Raw genomic sequence first — 17,680 nt, forward strand, 5'->3', positions numbered from 1 at the left:
CAATATTCCGTGAGATTTTGTTCGTGTGTTTGCACAGTTCAGAAATAGCTCATCAACTTTAAGTAGTATGTGAATGAAATACATAAACACCATACATGACACTTTCATGCAGAATTCTGAGTCTTTATTGGGCCTGTTCAGCACATACTTTAGTTCATACAAATCAGAATGCATGTAATGGGCTATCTTTGAGGGAGATACATTTTGAAACATGAATCGACTCTTTAAAGTGCAAAAATTTCTTTGCATTGTTCTTATCAGCAGTCCTGTTCATTTAACATAAAATACATTTTGTATTTATTGGTTGTGAATTTAAAATGTTTGATGGAATTTTGGGAACACTCTTAGTGTCTGTTTAGAAAAAAATCTGCCTGCCTCAATAAATTATTTATGTATGCTTTCATGCTGAAACAGTGATGACCTCTTCTTTAGTTGATTGTTTTAAAGTAGTATTAACTTGGTAATTACCTTCTTCTGCACATGAGTTTGTTATTGCATCATGGACACGTGTTAATTTTAATTAAATGCATTGTATATTGGAAGGAAAATCAATAAGAGAAAAATAAGAATATAACATTTTATTTACAATAAGTGTCTACATCTCTGAAAATATTGTGCATGATGTGAATGATTTTTAAAAATGATGCAACATTTTAGGGTGAAGTTTGTCAACAACAAAGATTAATTTATGAAAAGGGAAAAATCTTGAAGTATTAAAAATTTCTTTCAGTACATTTTCAGGGTGGTGGAAAAACATAATCCCAATGATGGTAGTGAAATGTCTTTCCAGATCCAAATCCAAATAACACCAGAGCAGCAACAGCAACAAGAAGCCCACACAATACAACCTGTTAAGATGAAAATAACACAATTTTTAGTTCATTTATATAATTGTATTGTACTATTAGTCATCCACACAAAATCTATAGCATGATTTGTTTTGTATAAAGCATTGTTTCTATTTGAATAAATATTATGCTAGTAGATAATAACTGACTGAGTAAACTGCTAGTTTCATCTCAACTGTCAAGTCACAGATTCTGCAATACAACTAAAATATTCTTGTAATCGTGAGGAGGACTTCCTTTTGTGCACAGTCAAGTATTTATTATTTAAGGAATGTTTGAAGTTAGTGTGAGACTTTCCGTAGTCCACACTGATTCAAATGTAGAATATATCAAAACTGAATGCAGTGAAATTTACCTGCAATTCACGACGATGCTGTTCAGAATCAATATTTGCAAATGAGCATGCATACTGAACAGAACGATTCAGGGCTCTGACAGCAGCAGCCTGGCATGTTGCAATCAACTGACGCCCCAGCTCTACGGCATTGGCTTCAGAACCGACAGCACCTGCAGCTACTCTTGACCTTCCTCGAGAAACAGGACGTGATATTGGCAGCTCAGGTTCTTCCTCATCGGTGCTAGAATGTCGCAGCTGTGGCCTTGGTATGTGTCTACGACGTCTGCTTACAGGTGTTGAAACCGACACTGGCACTTCTTCTTCCTCCTCAGACTCGTACTCTCTATGCCTATGTCGGCTAACAGAAGGTGGAATGGTACTGGTTGGTTGTGGCTGAGCTGCCTGTCGATACTCAGCTGCTGTCACAGCCTGCAGTTCTGTGGCCTCTGTGCGTGTTGTTTGGACTGGCTCTTGAGATTCGGACTGCAAAACAAAATTTTAATTTCAGGATATGACAAATGTCAAAGATAGATGTGTCAAAAAATGGGAAGTCATGGTCTGAATAACAACAATAAGAAAAGCATAGATCGCTACTCACCAGGTAGAGGAGGCATTGGATCACAGGCAGGCATAACAAAAAAGACTTAATATTTTAAGTTTCGGACTAAGTCCTACTTCTGAAATTAAATGGAACACACCCACACACTATGGCTTGCTGTGCTGGGTGAATACAGTGTGCCAGAACTGCAGTTCTGCCACTTGACTGGGGTGAGAGGAAGAGGTTTTGTCAGGTGGAATGTGCAGTGAGAGATGAAATGGAGAATTTGGTTGGGTGGCTGAAGGCTGGGAGGGAGAGGCGGCAGATGCCTTGGATGGAAATACAACATGGGCACCAGCACAAGCAGGTTCGTACACCACACAATGACAATAACATGTAGAATGGATTGGGATCGGAAAACAGAACAGAGAAAGTGGACACTATGGGAAATAGAATGTGAGTGCAGGATGAGTGAAATTAGGATCTTAGGTCAGTACAGGAGGTGAGTGTGGTGCATGGGTCTTGGAGAGAGTGAGCCAGGAGGATTACGAGATGGAAGCAATGGAGTGTGATCCTGAGACAGCAGCCAACAAGCAATACATCAACAAGTGTTCATGAAAACTTCAACAATTTTGTATCAAAGGATGTGTTACTTTCCTAATAACTAAACACAAAGACAGTTTTATACACAACTGACTATTATGAATTTGGATATTTAATTCCATGCATCCAAATAAACCAGTAGTTTTTAAGCAATTTTCTCATTGTCTGGATTTCTAATCCCTCTGAATCTCACACAAACGTGATAATTCCTGAAACTTGACAAAAACAGAAAGCAGTCAGCATGATCCACGTTTCTTAACATCACATTACAACTTCCACCTGTTTGGTCAGGAACAAGCTTCGTGGCCATCGATTTGATGACAATGTGATTCTAGCAGCTTTCTGTGAAGAAAGTGTTATTCTATGTACACATTAACTGATTTAATAAATAAGATATTACCACTTTTAATATAAGATTTGAAAGCTTGGGTGTAATATAAATAATGGAAGGAATAAAGTTAATGGTCAACAGACACATAAATGTGATTGAAATCGTTGCTAAGCTTTCTGATGATGTCCTTCCTCAAAGCTAATTTACCAACAAAAATACACAGATACACATGCATGTCTCCATTGTCCCAGCTGGCTACATTGCCCTAATGCTACAGCCTGACTAGGGTTAAAGGAACAAGAAGAAAGGGAGTGGTTGACAGAAGAGCCAGTGGCCGCTGGGAAGGAGAAGCTGTATGTGAATGGAGCAAGACTTTGGTGCTGGCAAGTCTGCCCTAATACAAGCAAGAGAATCTTTGTGTGACACACATTGGTAGAGAAGTAGGTTTAGGAGGGGAGGGGAGGGGAAGGGGTGCATCGAACAGGGGAAGTGGTAAACCATGGAGAGATCTGTGTGAGTGTAGAGTAATACAGAGAGGAGCAGAGGTGATTGTGGGACAAAGACTAGCAGAGATGGAGATTGGAGCCAGGATGATTGTTATATTAAAGGATGTTTTGTTAAGGATAAGATAACGGATATTGGGGTTGGGAGGAGAAGCGAATTTTAATTGGCACAGGTTGAAGAAGTTGAGCACATTGTGCTTGGCAGCAGGCAGCACACTACTGGCTGATCACTTTGTTCTTGGCCTCAATTTAGCATTGGTTGCATTCAGGCAGACAGCTGGTTGGTGGTCATGCCCACATAAAAGAAAGAAGGAAGACTGGGGTTCCTCAGAAGCTATAGTAGGATTGGTGCATGACATGGCTCTTTTTACAGTAGCCCTGACTCAGATAAGAATTAATTCCACCATCATATAATTGATTTGTCACATGCTGGTCATACACACTGCATTTTTTTATAACTCACATGGGTACAGTATTACTGTAGTCTCACACCTATCACCAAAGCGTGTTTTAAGTGTGCCAATATCTTACAGTTATCAGTAGTTTCCAGTCATTTTTACAATGACTGGAAGTAATTTGTTAATGTAACAACACACAATTGAAGAAATTAAAGAAGTGTGAGATTCATCTTCAGAACTTGTGTAAATCAAGATTCCTAATATTAAAGATAAGACTTTATTATATCTCTATACTGTCTTTGTTCTTTAATTTCTGTCTTTACCTGTTAAAATTTTAAATGAACTGTACAGAAAAAACAAGTGTATTTCACTGTCTGTGATAACTGAACATTCAGTTGTAAGAAGCAGAAACTTCATGAAAGGTACTTTAGACTGTTGTTTTCCTAAATATTTTGCTAATTAGATAGAGCAAAATCACAAATTTGTGTAGTATAAATAAATTCTAAAGCCAAATAGTGAAGAAAAATTTAGAAAATTGTGATTAGCTGCAAATAAATCAAATTATACTATGTACTGCAAATTGACCTGGTTCACTGTGTTAAAAATTGCACAAATTTAACTTATAAATGTGTTTCTTTCCACTGTTTGTGTAACATTCAAATGAAGAGAATGTACAATGATATAAAGGTACAACTGCCACTGGAAAATTCACATGTAAAAAGCATTGCTAGTAACACTAGAATGAAACAATCACAAGAAACCAGTAAGTGTTATCTATAAGTTTAAATACTGATATAGTGAAAGAAGTGTGTTTATGCTGATGGAACAACAAAATAGCTGCTGGAAAACTTAGCTTTTTGAACAAAAAATTTCATTCTTAGGACCCACACAAATGCAAGAATGAAGTGCACATAAACATGTTAAGGAAAAGCAAACAAGTAAGAAAGATTAAGAAAAGCAATAATTCTCTAAAAATAGTTACGGAGAAGCCTATCAACAAGTCAAACTCCTTTTTTAGAGCTCCAGCATCATAATGGATATGTAAAGTTAAACAAGAAAATGGGCAACAGAAGAAGAATATGAAAGAACAGAAATATGAAGAAGTAAGTAGCTGCACCCAAGCTATAGAGGCACTGAAACATGTAGCTATGTCCTATTTGCTTTATTTCAGGAAGTTACAAAATGGTTTGTGTATTACCTACAAGATATATTTGGTCGCATTCACTGCTTCAGGAGTTGTGTAACAATTGAGCCAATACAGAGTGACATTATGTGACTAACCTTGAATTGATGAATGGTGTCAACAGATTTCCATTCCTACGGTGGTTCACATATTGGTGTTGTATTCATTAGGAGTGCACATCAGGCCATAATTTAATCATCTTGGTTTAGTGATTATATCTGACTTTGTAAGAATAGAAGAAAGTGATCATAAGCAGATAATCAAATATATAATTATAAAAATTTTAAAAGATGTCTACAAAACATTTTAAAATTGTTCAAACATTTTCTGTATACAGTCTCAATTGCATTTAACATTAAATTTTTTACAAAGTTATGACCAATTTCAGTAGCTTGACTGCCATCTTCAGACCATGCTCTCTGTGACAGCACTGTAAAAATTTGGCAACTGGAAAATCTATCTTTGCAATCACTGACTGTAATAAAAATAATTACAATGATGTTTCAGTGTATAACATTTTTATGATGCTGTACAGGCTCTTTGTTCCAACTGCTGTCACAGATAGCATGATCTGAAGATGGTGCGTAGGCTACCGAAACTGGTCTTCACTTCGTAAAAATTTTTTATGTCAAGTATAAGGAAGATAATATATAGAAAATTTTTGAAAATTTTAAAAAGTTTCATAGAAAGTTTTTAAAACATTTATTAATTTTATATTTGAGTTTCCTGATTTAGGTTTTACATGGATTCCATACATAAATTATAGTTAATGCTAGGTGGTTCCCTCAAAACATCACAGCAATTTCCTTTACAGGCAATTTCTTTTCCATTCATTGTTAATTTTGAGCTTGTTTTACATCTTTAATGACCTTGTCATGGATGAGACTTTCACTTCTAGCCTTCCTTCCTTCCTTCCTTCCATTCCTAAATATTAAGGGAAGTTAGAGTTTAATGTCATATCAACACTGAGGACACCCATTCCATTCCAAGAAGTCCCTAACATACAGTCTAGCCTGAGATCATTGCTTCTGTCCATCTCCAAATATTCCAAGCGTCTCACCGAGGCCTTCATACACTGAAATTACCCTCCCAACCTTGTCCAGAAACAGATCTCCAGTGCCTTGTCTCTCCAGTCACCTACCATCTCCCACATACCCCATATCTGGTCATAAAGGAACAATTCCTTCATGACTCAGTACCACCCAGGACTAGAGCAACTGAATCACATTCTCTGCCAGGGTATCAACTACCTCTCATTGTGCCCAGAAATGAGGAATATTCTCCCCACTATCCTCTTCACCCTCCCCACAGTGGTATTTACTACCTACTGAACCTAAGCAATATCCTTGCCTGTCCTTACTCCACCCCAGCTCCCAACCACTTGCACCATGGCTCATATCTCTGCAATAGACCTAGATGCAAGACCTGTTCCATACAGCCTCCCACTAACACCTACCCCAGCCCTGTCGCAGGCATCTCCTGTCCTATCAGACCACCTGTGATAACAGCCATGTGATCTACAAAATAAGTTGCAACCACTTTGCCACTTTCTGTGTGGGCATGACAACTAACAAGCTGTCTGTCTGCATGAATGGTCACCACCAAACTGTGGCCAACAGACAGCTGGGTCACCTAGTTGCTGAACTTGCCATCCAACATAATGTGCTTTACTTTAATGACTACTGCACAGACTGTTTCATCTGGATTCTTCCTACCAACGCCAACTTTTGTTAACTGCACAGATGGAAACTCTCCCTACAACACGTTTTCTTCATTCCCACAAAACTCAGCTGGCCTCAACCTTCACTAGTACCTGTCCTCCTCTGCCTCCTCACACATTCTACCCCGACAATGCATCTACTTAGGTCTTTGCCCTTTACTACTTCTATCCTCTCTCCTCCCCTTCTCTCCCCTCCCCCTTGGCTTCCCTACAGTACAGCCTCCCGGCATTGCACCTAGCAGCCCTATCCTGTCCCAACCATATCCCTGCACTCTCCCACAGGCAACTCTAAAACCTTACCTTACCCCTACCCCGCTATCCCTCCCCCTGCCCTGTGCCTACTTACCCCCACCACCCTCCCTAGCAGTGTGTGTGTGAGTTGTGATTCTGTGGATGTGTATGTTTTCTGCACCAAAATAAGAACTTTGCCAGAAGTGTAAATATTTTAGCAGTTTTTTTCATTGTGTGTTTGCAACTCAATGTCTCCTTTATGTGGTGAATCTTAAAGTTGACAATTAGTTGTATGCATCTATCAACAATGAAATCTGGAAGGACTTCTTCATGCTAGAGCTGGAAGCTACTATGCATAGCACATTGTACTATGTCTAGCCGTTTAATAAATATATTATGCAGAAACATATGGTAGTTGCAGTTGTATTTGCCAGCTAACATAGAGAAACTGGATGATTACTAACCATTTCAGTCCAAATTTTTCATGGAAAATTGTTGTTAGTGAGATATTACAGCAATCACATGTCAGTTCTCACAACTCTAGATGTGACTATTCAGAATACTAAAACAACTGACAGTTGTCAATTTGTAAATAACACATATAAAGGAGACAGTGTCATTAGCATTGTGTTAAATAAAGTTCAAAATGAGATGTGAAACTGGTGATCCTATGGCCTGCACCTTCTGAATGTGTTGCACCTGTAAGCTGTATCTCTGAAATACTCTCCAGAACCCTACATCTGTGCCTACAGCACATATCACTCACCACATACTGGTTGAAGGTGAATTATTACCATTTATATTGTGGCATCCTAAAAACTCACATGAAACTTTCTACCACTAGTATGGTCAGGATAAATACTCTCCAAGGTTTCAATAAAGTGAAGCAAAGGTACAGTGGTGTTGATGCCCTTGTTAGGAAACTGATGCTGTATCAAGAGAAATGGTCAGTCATTAGTGACATAACAGGTGTGATCATTTGAAGCAAAAAAATTTGTATGGAAATATGCCCTATTCTGAATGGGTCCTGAAATAGTACACACTTAATGTACATTGTTATTTATTTTCTGTACTATTCAATACACTGTCACGTTTACCCATGTCCAATTGTTAGTAAATATTACAACATACATTTTACGAAGTATCAATTGAAAAATGCATACCTTTTAAAACATTCCCCTCTAAGCATTGTTGTACACATTAGATTACTTATTCACAATAAATTTTCAAATACCCACCATCAAAACATCAACGCATCTGTGTGTTATTGGGAGAACATGTTGTGTTGCTTGTCTGAGCAACCCTGCACATTCCCTAATGAGGGCAGCAGCATCAATGATGCTACCGAGCAGTTCATCTCACATATTCACCTTTCATTTGTACCCCTCAAACTTCATCCAACCTCAAAAACAAAAATCTGATGACATAAGATCTTAAGATCTTGGTGGCCAGTTAATTGTACTACCATCCAGCAATTAGAGTGTTCAACAAATGTATTTTCCAAAAAATGCAAGTAGTTCTGTCCTGCCATTCTTCATCCAAAAGGACTGGACCTATCAACATGTTACTAATCATGCTGCACCAAACATTGATTGAAAAACAAACTTGGAAATTGATTCCCACTGTAGTGCATGGATTTTCCTGCAACCAGTGATGATTATTACATTTGTTGTTGATTCCATTCCATGTAAACATGGCTTCATCAGTGAATAGTATTAATGGAAACAAATGATAACTGTCATTTAACCAACAACAAAATTCAAGCTTTGTGGCATTGTCACCAATGTGAAGATTGTGAACACATTGTATGTGAAATGTGTACAACTTTCCTGCATGTAATGTTAGCCATACATGTCTTTGTGAGATGTTGATAGGTACAGGAAGTTACCATGTGCTGGTAGCAGGACTACATTGCAATATTTCAACAGCATGTTGCTGTTTCTGAGCAGGTTGTTGAACTATATATTCAGAAGAAAAGGGGGTACTTAGAAGAATGCCTGTTGCACACAATGTGCTGAAAAACCTGGTAAACACTCTATGATCAGGAAATTGACCATTCAGAAAGCACTGATGATATTCTTTGACTGCAATAGGAGCATTACCATCTATAAACATACACCATATCTGCATATTCTTCATTAGTACATATGTTGGGATTTTAGCCATCTTGTGTACAAACACAGTTAGCTGATGCTTCTCTGTGAGGCTCTCTCAGTCACTCACATTACTTCACTTGCAACAGACCATGGAGAACTGTGCATTCAATGAGTATTTTAATGGCAGAAAGACATCCCATGCAAAAAGGATGAAAGCAATGAGGCAGGTTGTGCTTGACAAAATGTCAGAGTTCAGACAGATAAAGCACATATGTACATGTTACTAGCCCAAAAACAAATGTCCATTAAATGTCTTCTATCTCGGAAACCATTCAGAAGAAGGTATATGGCCATATGTCATTTTTTGCTTCAAATGAGTGTTCCTGTCGTATCCCTGAATATTGACAATTCCTCCTGTGACTCCCTGTGTATAATGAGCACCTGTTTTATTGTGTCTCTCCTCACCATAACATATAAAAATCTTTCATGTGAGCTCAGTTATTTTGTAGTCCATAAAGAACCCAGAACCTCATATTTAAGCAACAAATGGTGATATATACTGAAGGCTAAGTATCATGACAACAACTAACCTTGAGTTGATTCAGTACACTATATATCACAATCACTGCGCTTTTCCCAAGCACCAAACATATATGTGAAACAGAGGATATGCTCCTTAAAAAAAAAAAAAAAAAAAAAAAAAAAAAAAAAAAAAAAAAAGTAGTCTTCCTGTGTGATCTACCATCACTCAAGTTTTGTCAGTGTGCTCCTTAAATGCCCTGTATATCCATCACAGCTGGCAAGACCTGCACATAGGAAAAGCCACTTGTGAGAGTATCAACTTCACTTAGTGGCTCGTCTGAACCCTAAGAGAGCACCTGCATGAGATGGAAGAACCACACTGTGAGAAAGACAGGCACAGGCAGATGGTCCTCACTCATCATGTATAACTCCATAATAAAATGTGTTCAACATCACAACTGCAGAGTTTGTTATGGTTCAGACACCACATAAGTGTCTCTCCAGGAGGTCATTCCTCGCCTAATAACTACACCCTATTGAAGTGACACACTAGTATTCTGCATTTGATAGATATCCATTGTTTCCTGCTCCTTCTAACTTCCTATTCATGCTATTTTCCCTTTTTGTTTCTCTTTCTAGTTTTCCCAATTCATCACAGTATCATTCTTTTAATCTTTATTCACCCCTCAACTCTCTTTCCAGCACTTCCTTGCTTTTCACTCTCTTTTTTCTTCCTTGGCCATTTTGTCTCCCATCCCGATATTCACAACATCTGTATTTATTGTTAATTTTTTGTTCACTGATTGACTGTTGGCTGTCAGCCACACACATATGGGTTCACTTGGCATAACATTTCTCAAATGTGAAAAAAGAAAATAATGCTTATCATGGAAAGCAAGATTTCAGAATCTCATTTTTATAAGCAAATTTCCACTTTTATTGGATGCAAACATTGTTTCTGTTATTGTAATTATATTTACTATTGCAACAAAAATATGTTGTGGTTGTAATATTTGCACAGTTGCCAATCTGATAGCAATTGGAAAGAATTGTCAGAATAACAGATGTGCAAGAGGAGAAACAAACACATGCTTTCTTAGTGCAGTTCAGGGCTGTATTATTTTTTGTCCACCTTATATTTTCTGCTGTTCAGTGAAATCAGTGATTTGATGAAACAATTTGCCATATGCCTTACTATGCTTTCACTGTTCATTAGACTCTTGTGTTTCACACAAAACAACAGTCAAAGGAAAATTAGATACTGCATCTGAACTTCTCTGGATCTTATGACTTCATTATCAAGAGCTAAGAAGAACAGATGGCACTAATTTGTTCTGAGTGTCTCAGTATTGTGTTTTTAACTTTTATAACATGAACTTTTTCTTTCAAATGTTGACAATTTAGTTTAACTTCTTCGCATTGATATTTCCACATTATAATTCTTATATTCAAATAATATGGCATTTAAACACTGCTTTTTACTGTTAACAGATTTTTATTTGTTAATTTTATATTGAGCCTTTCATGATATTGCATTTTTCTGTTTATTTTCTAGTGCATGTTGCGATGTATATTTTACCTCTCTACATTTCTTTTCACCAAGGGATATTCTCGACTGTCAAGACTGGCAGACCATTCCCATTGATAGAAGTCAGTAAGGTTTGGAGCAATTGCTTGACACAAATGAACCCATAATGCTCAAAAAATAAAAAAAAAAAATAAAATAAAAAATTGCAGAAGCATATTATGGCAAGAAAAATATAAGTTCTGAGAAAATAAGCGACCCTGTGTATTGCATTACCTCAGCTGTCTGCTGTGCTTGAAGAGAGTCTCGAAGCTCTTGCAGCAGTCCAGATGGAAGCTCAAGTGTGCTCACAGCCAAATTTGTTGTCTTTGAACTGAACTCAGCAGCCTGCAGTGACACGCTGTCCACATCTGACACCACCATCTTGCGTGCTTGAAGCTCCCCAACAGTCAGCCGACCCACGTCCAGCTCCGACACCTTCATGCACCACACCATGCACCCACCACAAACACTTAGTCTCATAAGCAATTCCAATGATAAAATAATAAAGACTGGGTATTTTTGTTGCCAGTACCACTCATAAGAGAAGATGAAAAAAAGTGGAGATAAAAAGTACTGAGTGTCAAAGTATCTTTTCAAAATGTGCCTCTTCCAGTTATATTTTTAGGCAATACCCTGCTGCTATTTAATAGAAATTAATTTCAGTTGTTTTTCTTGTCAGAGTTAAAATTAAATGAGTGCTTAGTTTCACTGTACAGAAAATTTACTTGTGCAAAAGCTGGTTCCAATCTTTTGAATTTTACTACATGCAGGAATTAAGCAATTATACTCTCATGCAAATGATTAATAGCTTTAGTGTATAACACATCATAATAACAATGAAGTCGCTCCTAAGTTAATCATTTGGACTCAATTTTTCCTACTTTAATAATCACGAAATGACTTCCAAAATGTTCAACCTAAGAGGAACTCATATGGTGTGTCTTGTATTTTTCAGTAAAGCTTCATAATGGAATGTTCGAATGAGAATATCAATCTACTGGACTACTGTAAATTTGAATCTTCTGCATTATTTTCACTGACAGTCTTTGTTTTTTTAATCCATTGCATGTTTGATAGCCTGTAAAATATGTGGTCATTCTTACATTTCTGGTTAAGCATTGTTCTAATTTTGTTTTCTGCAAATCGTCTCATGTAAAACCTACTGCAGTTTCTTCCACAAGCACATGGTAGGGTCATTTCTCAAGACTCAGCAAATATTCAGTATTCAATAGCATCATAGTAAAAAGAGTTCCCTCAGTTACCCCTTTGATAAAAAGGGGTGTGGTGGATTATTAACATTACACAGCTCATCAAGTATTTTTAATTCACTCTTTTATTGTTTTGACTTTGAGCACAGTGTAATATTTTATGCTCACTGAATCTGTGCCCCAATAACATTACACAGTTCTACAAAGTTTTCAAAAGATAGCTTCACATCCCATATTTCTGTTACCACTTAACATAATGGGGATATTCATGGTCAATTTATCTGTATCTGAGATGTGAATTATTTTCAGTTTTCTCTGTGACATCCCAGTGCCCATTACCACAGCAGTTAGTCAAAAGGCCAGACAGTACAGTGAGACAGGAAAAACTGAAACTGCTGTTACAGTATTTACTCTTTAAGACATTACTTCATACAGGCACTGTGGCCTACAGAACAAGTTTAGAAATACCATGGTAAAAATAATCTGTTGCTGTATACTACATTATCTATCAACATTAACAGTATGCTCTTGATGTGGCATTAATTATTAACACCAGATAAGCAGACAATCATTACGAGTATCTAATACTTAGAGTAATATGTAGACACATGCTATAATACCTGTTTTCTAATATATGTTCTTGTTTCATATTCCTAAATGATGGTGGTGAGGTCCCATACTCTGAGGAGCGTATAGGATGATGTGGGAGACCCACACCGTCATACTAGGCAAGGTCCTAGTGAAGGTGGTTTTCCATTGCCTTCCTCCAACCATAATGGGGATGAATGATGATGATGAAGGTGACACAACAACATTCAATCATCTCAAGGCAGGAAAATTCCGTGACCCCACCGGGAATTGAACCCGGGACCCAGTGTGCGGGAAGGGAGAAAGCTACCGCAAGATATTCCTAAATGGGACATTGCAGACTACAGAACATTGTACATAAGGAAATAGACACATTTTGTCGACGATGTCACTTACTCAGTCAATGCTTGGTTTCTGAGAGGGAATGACTCAAATCCAACATTCATTAAACTGAATTAAACAATGCATACATTATTCTTTTTAGTATTGGCTTGTACTGACATAGCTATGGAGGCGTGTTTGTCACTGAATCTAATTAAAAACTAGAGTACCCAGTCTAAAAGAGCTTAATTTGTATAAATATTCAGTCTTCTGTGTTTCATATTTAAGTGGCTGTATAGTGCTTGGAGATCATCATCAGCCATTTCACATCCACTGGTGGATTAAGGCTTCCTCAAGACTTTTTGATGTATCACAGCCTTCGGCTACATACATCCATGTTGCTCGTACATGTTTTTTAATTTGAACTGTCCATCCTCCAATAAGTCATCACCTCAGCATATTCTAATCTCTTGGAATCCAGCAAAGAACTTCTCGATTTTAAACTTTCACTTTCAAATAAATCTGGAGGTTAGTTCTGAAATCCTGTTTAGTCTTCCAAAAGCATCCACCATTTTTCTATATGGTTTGATTTGTCTACTGATCCATTGGCTTCTACTTCCCTGGCTGAGAAATGAGTAGGTTGAGCCATATGTTGTAAGTTTATAAACATCTTGTCAACCTATGTTCAGGAATCTAAGAATTCTGAAACTGGTCTCACAATATACAATGCCATTTGTTGTTACCATTATGAGCATATTCCTATGAAGTAGCAGCTTTCACTCAGTGAATACTAGGCAGAAACCCAATCTGCATTTGGATCACACCCCCTTGACTCTTGTGCAAAAATGTGTACAGTGCTAATCCATTTTCAAGGTACTCACACTTTTTATTGTTTAGGGTTAATCATCTTTTTTGCACAATGCAAGTATCTTGTCTAAGCTATTTCACAATTGCTTTTGATCTTTTGATGAAGTTATTAGATGGTAAATGACATCACTGCTAATAATCTAAGAAGGTTCCTCAGATTGTCTCCTAAGTCATTTATATAGATTAAGAACAGAAGAGGTCCTATAACACTATCTTGGGAAACCCCATATAACACTTCAGTTTCACTACATGACTTCCTGTCAGTTATTACAAACTGTTACCATTTTGACAGGGATCACGAATAAAGTCACACAAGTGGGATGGTACTCATAGGCACGCAATCTGATTAGAAATGGCATATGAGAAATGACGTAAAAATGTACTGGAAATCTAGAAACATGGAATCAACTTGAGATCCCCTGTTATTGGCACTCATTACTCCATGTGAGGAAAGAGTCAGTAGTGTTTCATAAGAATGATTCAGCAAATTTGTAGTACGAGTTATGATGGTGGCCAGGAGGTACACATTCAACTGTTTGTGTCTATTGTGATAATATACATTATTTTTAGATCATTTTCATGGCATAAATCTACTTTAAATAGATCATTTTATGTGAATATCCCATAAATTATTAGTTTATTTGAAAATTAATGGAGATATAAACCGAAACATTAGAATACGCACAACTATGTGTGTTGGATCTAATGTCAGATTTTTAGGACAATAGCATTTTGACAAAATGTTGATGTCCACATTTGTTTCAACACCTGTATCTATCATATCTGACAGTAGATTTTACATGATCATGTGATGTTTTGCCATTGCTTTGGTAATATCACTCTGTCTACTATTTGTTATTAATCAAAATAACATTAAATTGTTGGTGCAATTTCAGCGTCTCTGAAGAATTCTGTGACCACTGCTTTGCAAAACCTGTCTGATATAGATTATTTAAGCAATAATGATAATACCCCTGATTTTCGTAACTGCAAAGAAAAATGCTGGAAAAGTTTGCCTGGATCACAATCCTCAGGTGACAATTTTGTAGAAGTATCCACTTTACAGTACAATGAAGATGACAAGCAATAACATTCAAATTAAAATCTAGAGAAAGTAAAACACCACCACCACCACCACCAAGAACAACAACAACAACAACAACAACCAAAGAAGCAACAGCAAGAGGGACAAAACACACTTGTTCTGGCTACAGCTGTAGCAGCAAATGGTGAAACATCTAGTTAGTGACACATTTAGGGGAAGAAGATTTTTCTCGGGTTTCACCAGCTTCTGACAATCGGACAGAACATACACCATACCATTTACTTATATTAAAGCAGAGATTTTATGTGTGCAGAATATTTTTCAATAAAAGCTTCATTTCATTTGTTTCAGGTTGTTGTCGTAGCTATACATCCAGCGTCTTATTTGCTAAGTATTGTTCCATGAAGGTACAGCCTGTACAGGCATTTACTGCAAGACTAAAACTGGACAACAACTGGCAACAAATTCACATGAAACCAAGAAATTGTTTGGTGTGTGCACCAACTACACATAAGTACACTCAATCGATGGAAGGAACTGTTGTGAGTGATCAGCAGATGGAGATATATTGTACACACATAAAAAGTAAGAAGTGTAACCTGGAGATAAATTTACATCTGATGAATGTGGCAGGTGTGAGTTCAGTATAGGATTGACAGTAAAGCAAATAAAGTTCTAACAAAAGACATACATAACCTGCTTGCATTCTGGACATCCATGAGGAAATTCCTCATCACAGCACAAATTGGAAGTCCATGCAGGGATTGATGATTATGATGAAACAGAAGAAGAACATTTAATTACAGCTGAAATCAAAAGATGTATACCTTAATGTTCACCGCACACAGATAAGAGGTTGGATAGATTTGATCAGTGGCCTATAGATGAAACTCTGCAAGACATTGCTGCAAAAACACATTGCAAACAGCGTCAAGATCAAAATGTGATGATTTTGCTGTGTACCTGTGGTTATCAAAAGATACTAACTGTTTTTGTTTGTATCACATAAAGAAATGACAGTGAAAACATGAAGTAGCTAGATTGTATATGTCATAAAATAAGTTGCAGTAAAGACTCAACATGCACAATTTTGTGGTTGCCAAATTTCCAGAAATTTCTAAGAATAAATTTATTTTCATTTTCCTAATGAATTAATGATGGTTTTTACACCCTAAAACTTCCTGTTTTCAAAATAGCACTTATAATGCAACCTTGGGTCTGAAAGGGATATAGTTTTTTAACTTCTTGTCTCTCTCTCCTTTATTGTGAAGGATAATATTACCGCAACTTCCACTTTTGAGCTGCTGTTTTCTTTGCAATCTTTCTGTAAATAATTTTGTGTGTTCATTTTGCAAGACTTTTCCTCAAGCTGTAATCATTTGTATTGAAACACTGTCATCTCATGGCATCACATTTTACCACAAATGGCTTTAAACACCTCATTTGCCATTACTTTCAGAATGTCATTGTTTTCATTACTAAATGTGTTTGCTGATTTATCTCATGAACTATACCAACATGTAAAGAAAAACTGGAATACTTGTTCAATTTTTCCTCTGTTGTCAGTTACACACCATCTTGATTTTAACTGATGAAATTTAGCATCCATTCAGTCTAAGGTCTTTTTCTTATACCTTTATTGTTTTCTGTTGTTCCTCTTAATACATTTTTGTTACAACTTCTCACATTTATGAATGGTTCTGTTTAATTCATCATATTCTGTCATGTCCCTGATACAGTTTGCTTGAAACTCATACCTTCTCTGTATTAACTGCATTATTACATTTGAGATTTTCATTTCTATTGGTTTCCTTGTAACTGCTACAGTGTGACATTTTTTGTTAAATAACTGTACCCTTTTGTTAATGTCTGTATAACCTTCTTTTTTGAGGTGTTACAGCCTGTACAATGTCTTTATTATTTGACAAATGTAGTATTTTTAATTTTTCCATTATCTATATTTTTCCTGAATGAAAGGATTAACATTTTGTTGTTCTTGTCAAATTATACTAATGTATGATCTTTGTCATTTCTGGTGTCATATCCAGAGGATCCCACTGAAAAACCAAATTTGTACTTTTTGTTCTGCTTTAATATTAAAATCTGCCCCCTTATCATCCTGAAATGGGATTTGTTCTCTTATATAAGCTTCTGTAACTTTCTGCAGGGGTCTTTTACCTTGTCATTAGAATGTGAATATACAGATGCAAAACAGAATGATTTGTAAGGACTATCTATTATTTGTTTTCAAAACAATCTTGTTTACTATTATTCAGTTTATACCTGAATTTCTTACTATGCTGATCTTCTGCAGTAAAACACGTCATGATTTAAATTCTGTCTTGTCTTCACTTTTTCATTACACTTGTTGTAACACTTCTATAACCCATTTGATATTATTTAACTTCTATTCCAAGTTTTTGAGGAAGTTAATCTAGAAGAAGTTATTAGTGACCATAATGTCATTGTGGCTTCTATGTCAGTGGAAGTTGCAAAAAACCAAAGAAACAGCATAGAGCTTTCTTGTTTGGGAAAGTAAATAAAAGTGTCATTAATGAATATCTTCATAGTCAGCTCCAAGCATTCACCGCGGGACATAAAGATATTGAGCATCTTTGGTCAGAATTTAAAGTTATTTTCCACCCTGTGTTAGAGAAGTATGTGACTAGCAAAAATATAGGGGAGGGAAGGGATCCACCTTGGCACAACAAAAATATTAGGAAGAGTCACTGCCCCACTGACAAACAGAAATTACGCAAAATGAAGGCAGTTGT

At 36.6% G+C, this 17,680-nt stretch overlaps 1 protein-coding gene across 6 annotated transcripts in view; it reads right to left on the reverse strand.

The window, feature by feature from the left end:
* Positions 1–563: 563 nt before the first annotated feature.
* Positions 564–17,680, reverse strand: part of LOC126251881 (plectin) — a 492,445-nt gene continuing 475,328 nt past the window's right edge. For 5 of the 6 annotated variants that reach the window (XM_049952605.1, XM_049952588.1, XM_049952597.1 and 2 more), the window contains 3 exons: positions 11,112–11,312; positions 1,204–1,668; positions 564–848 (listed from right to left, as the gene is read on the reverse strand). In XM_049952605.1, the coding sequence (XP_049808562.1) occupies positions 738–848; positions 1,204–1,668; positions 11,112–11,312 (777 nt within the window). In that variant the 3' untranslated portion in view covers positions 564–737. The remainder of the gene's footprint in view (positions 849–1,203; positions 1,669–11,111; positions 11,313–17,680) is intronic. The other variant, XM_049952614.1, reaches the window with a different exon arrangement.

This window comes from Schistocerca nitens, chromosome 1 (assembly GCF_023898315.1).
Source record: "Schistocerca nitens isolate TAMUIC-IGC-003100 chromosome 1, iqSchNite1.1, whole genome shotgun sequence".
Classification (NCBI taxonomy): domain Eukaryota; kingdom Metazoa; phylum Arthropoda; class Insecta; order Orthoptera; family Acrididae; genus Schistocerca; species Schistocerca nitens.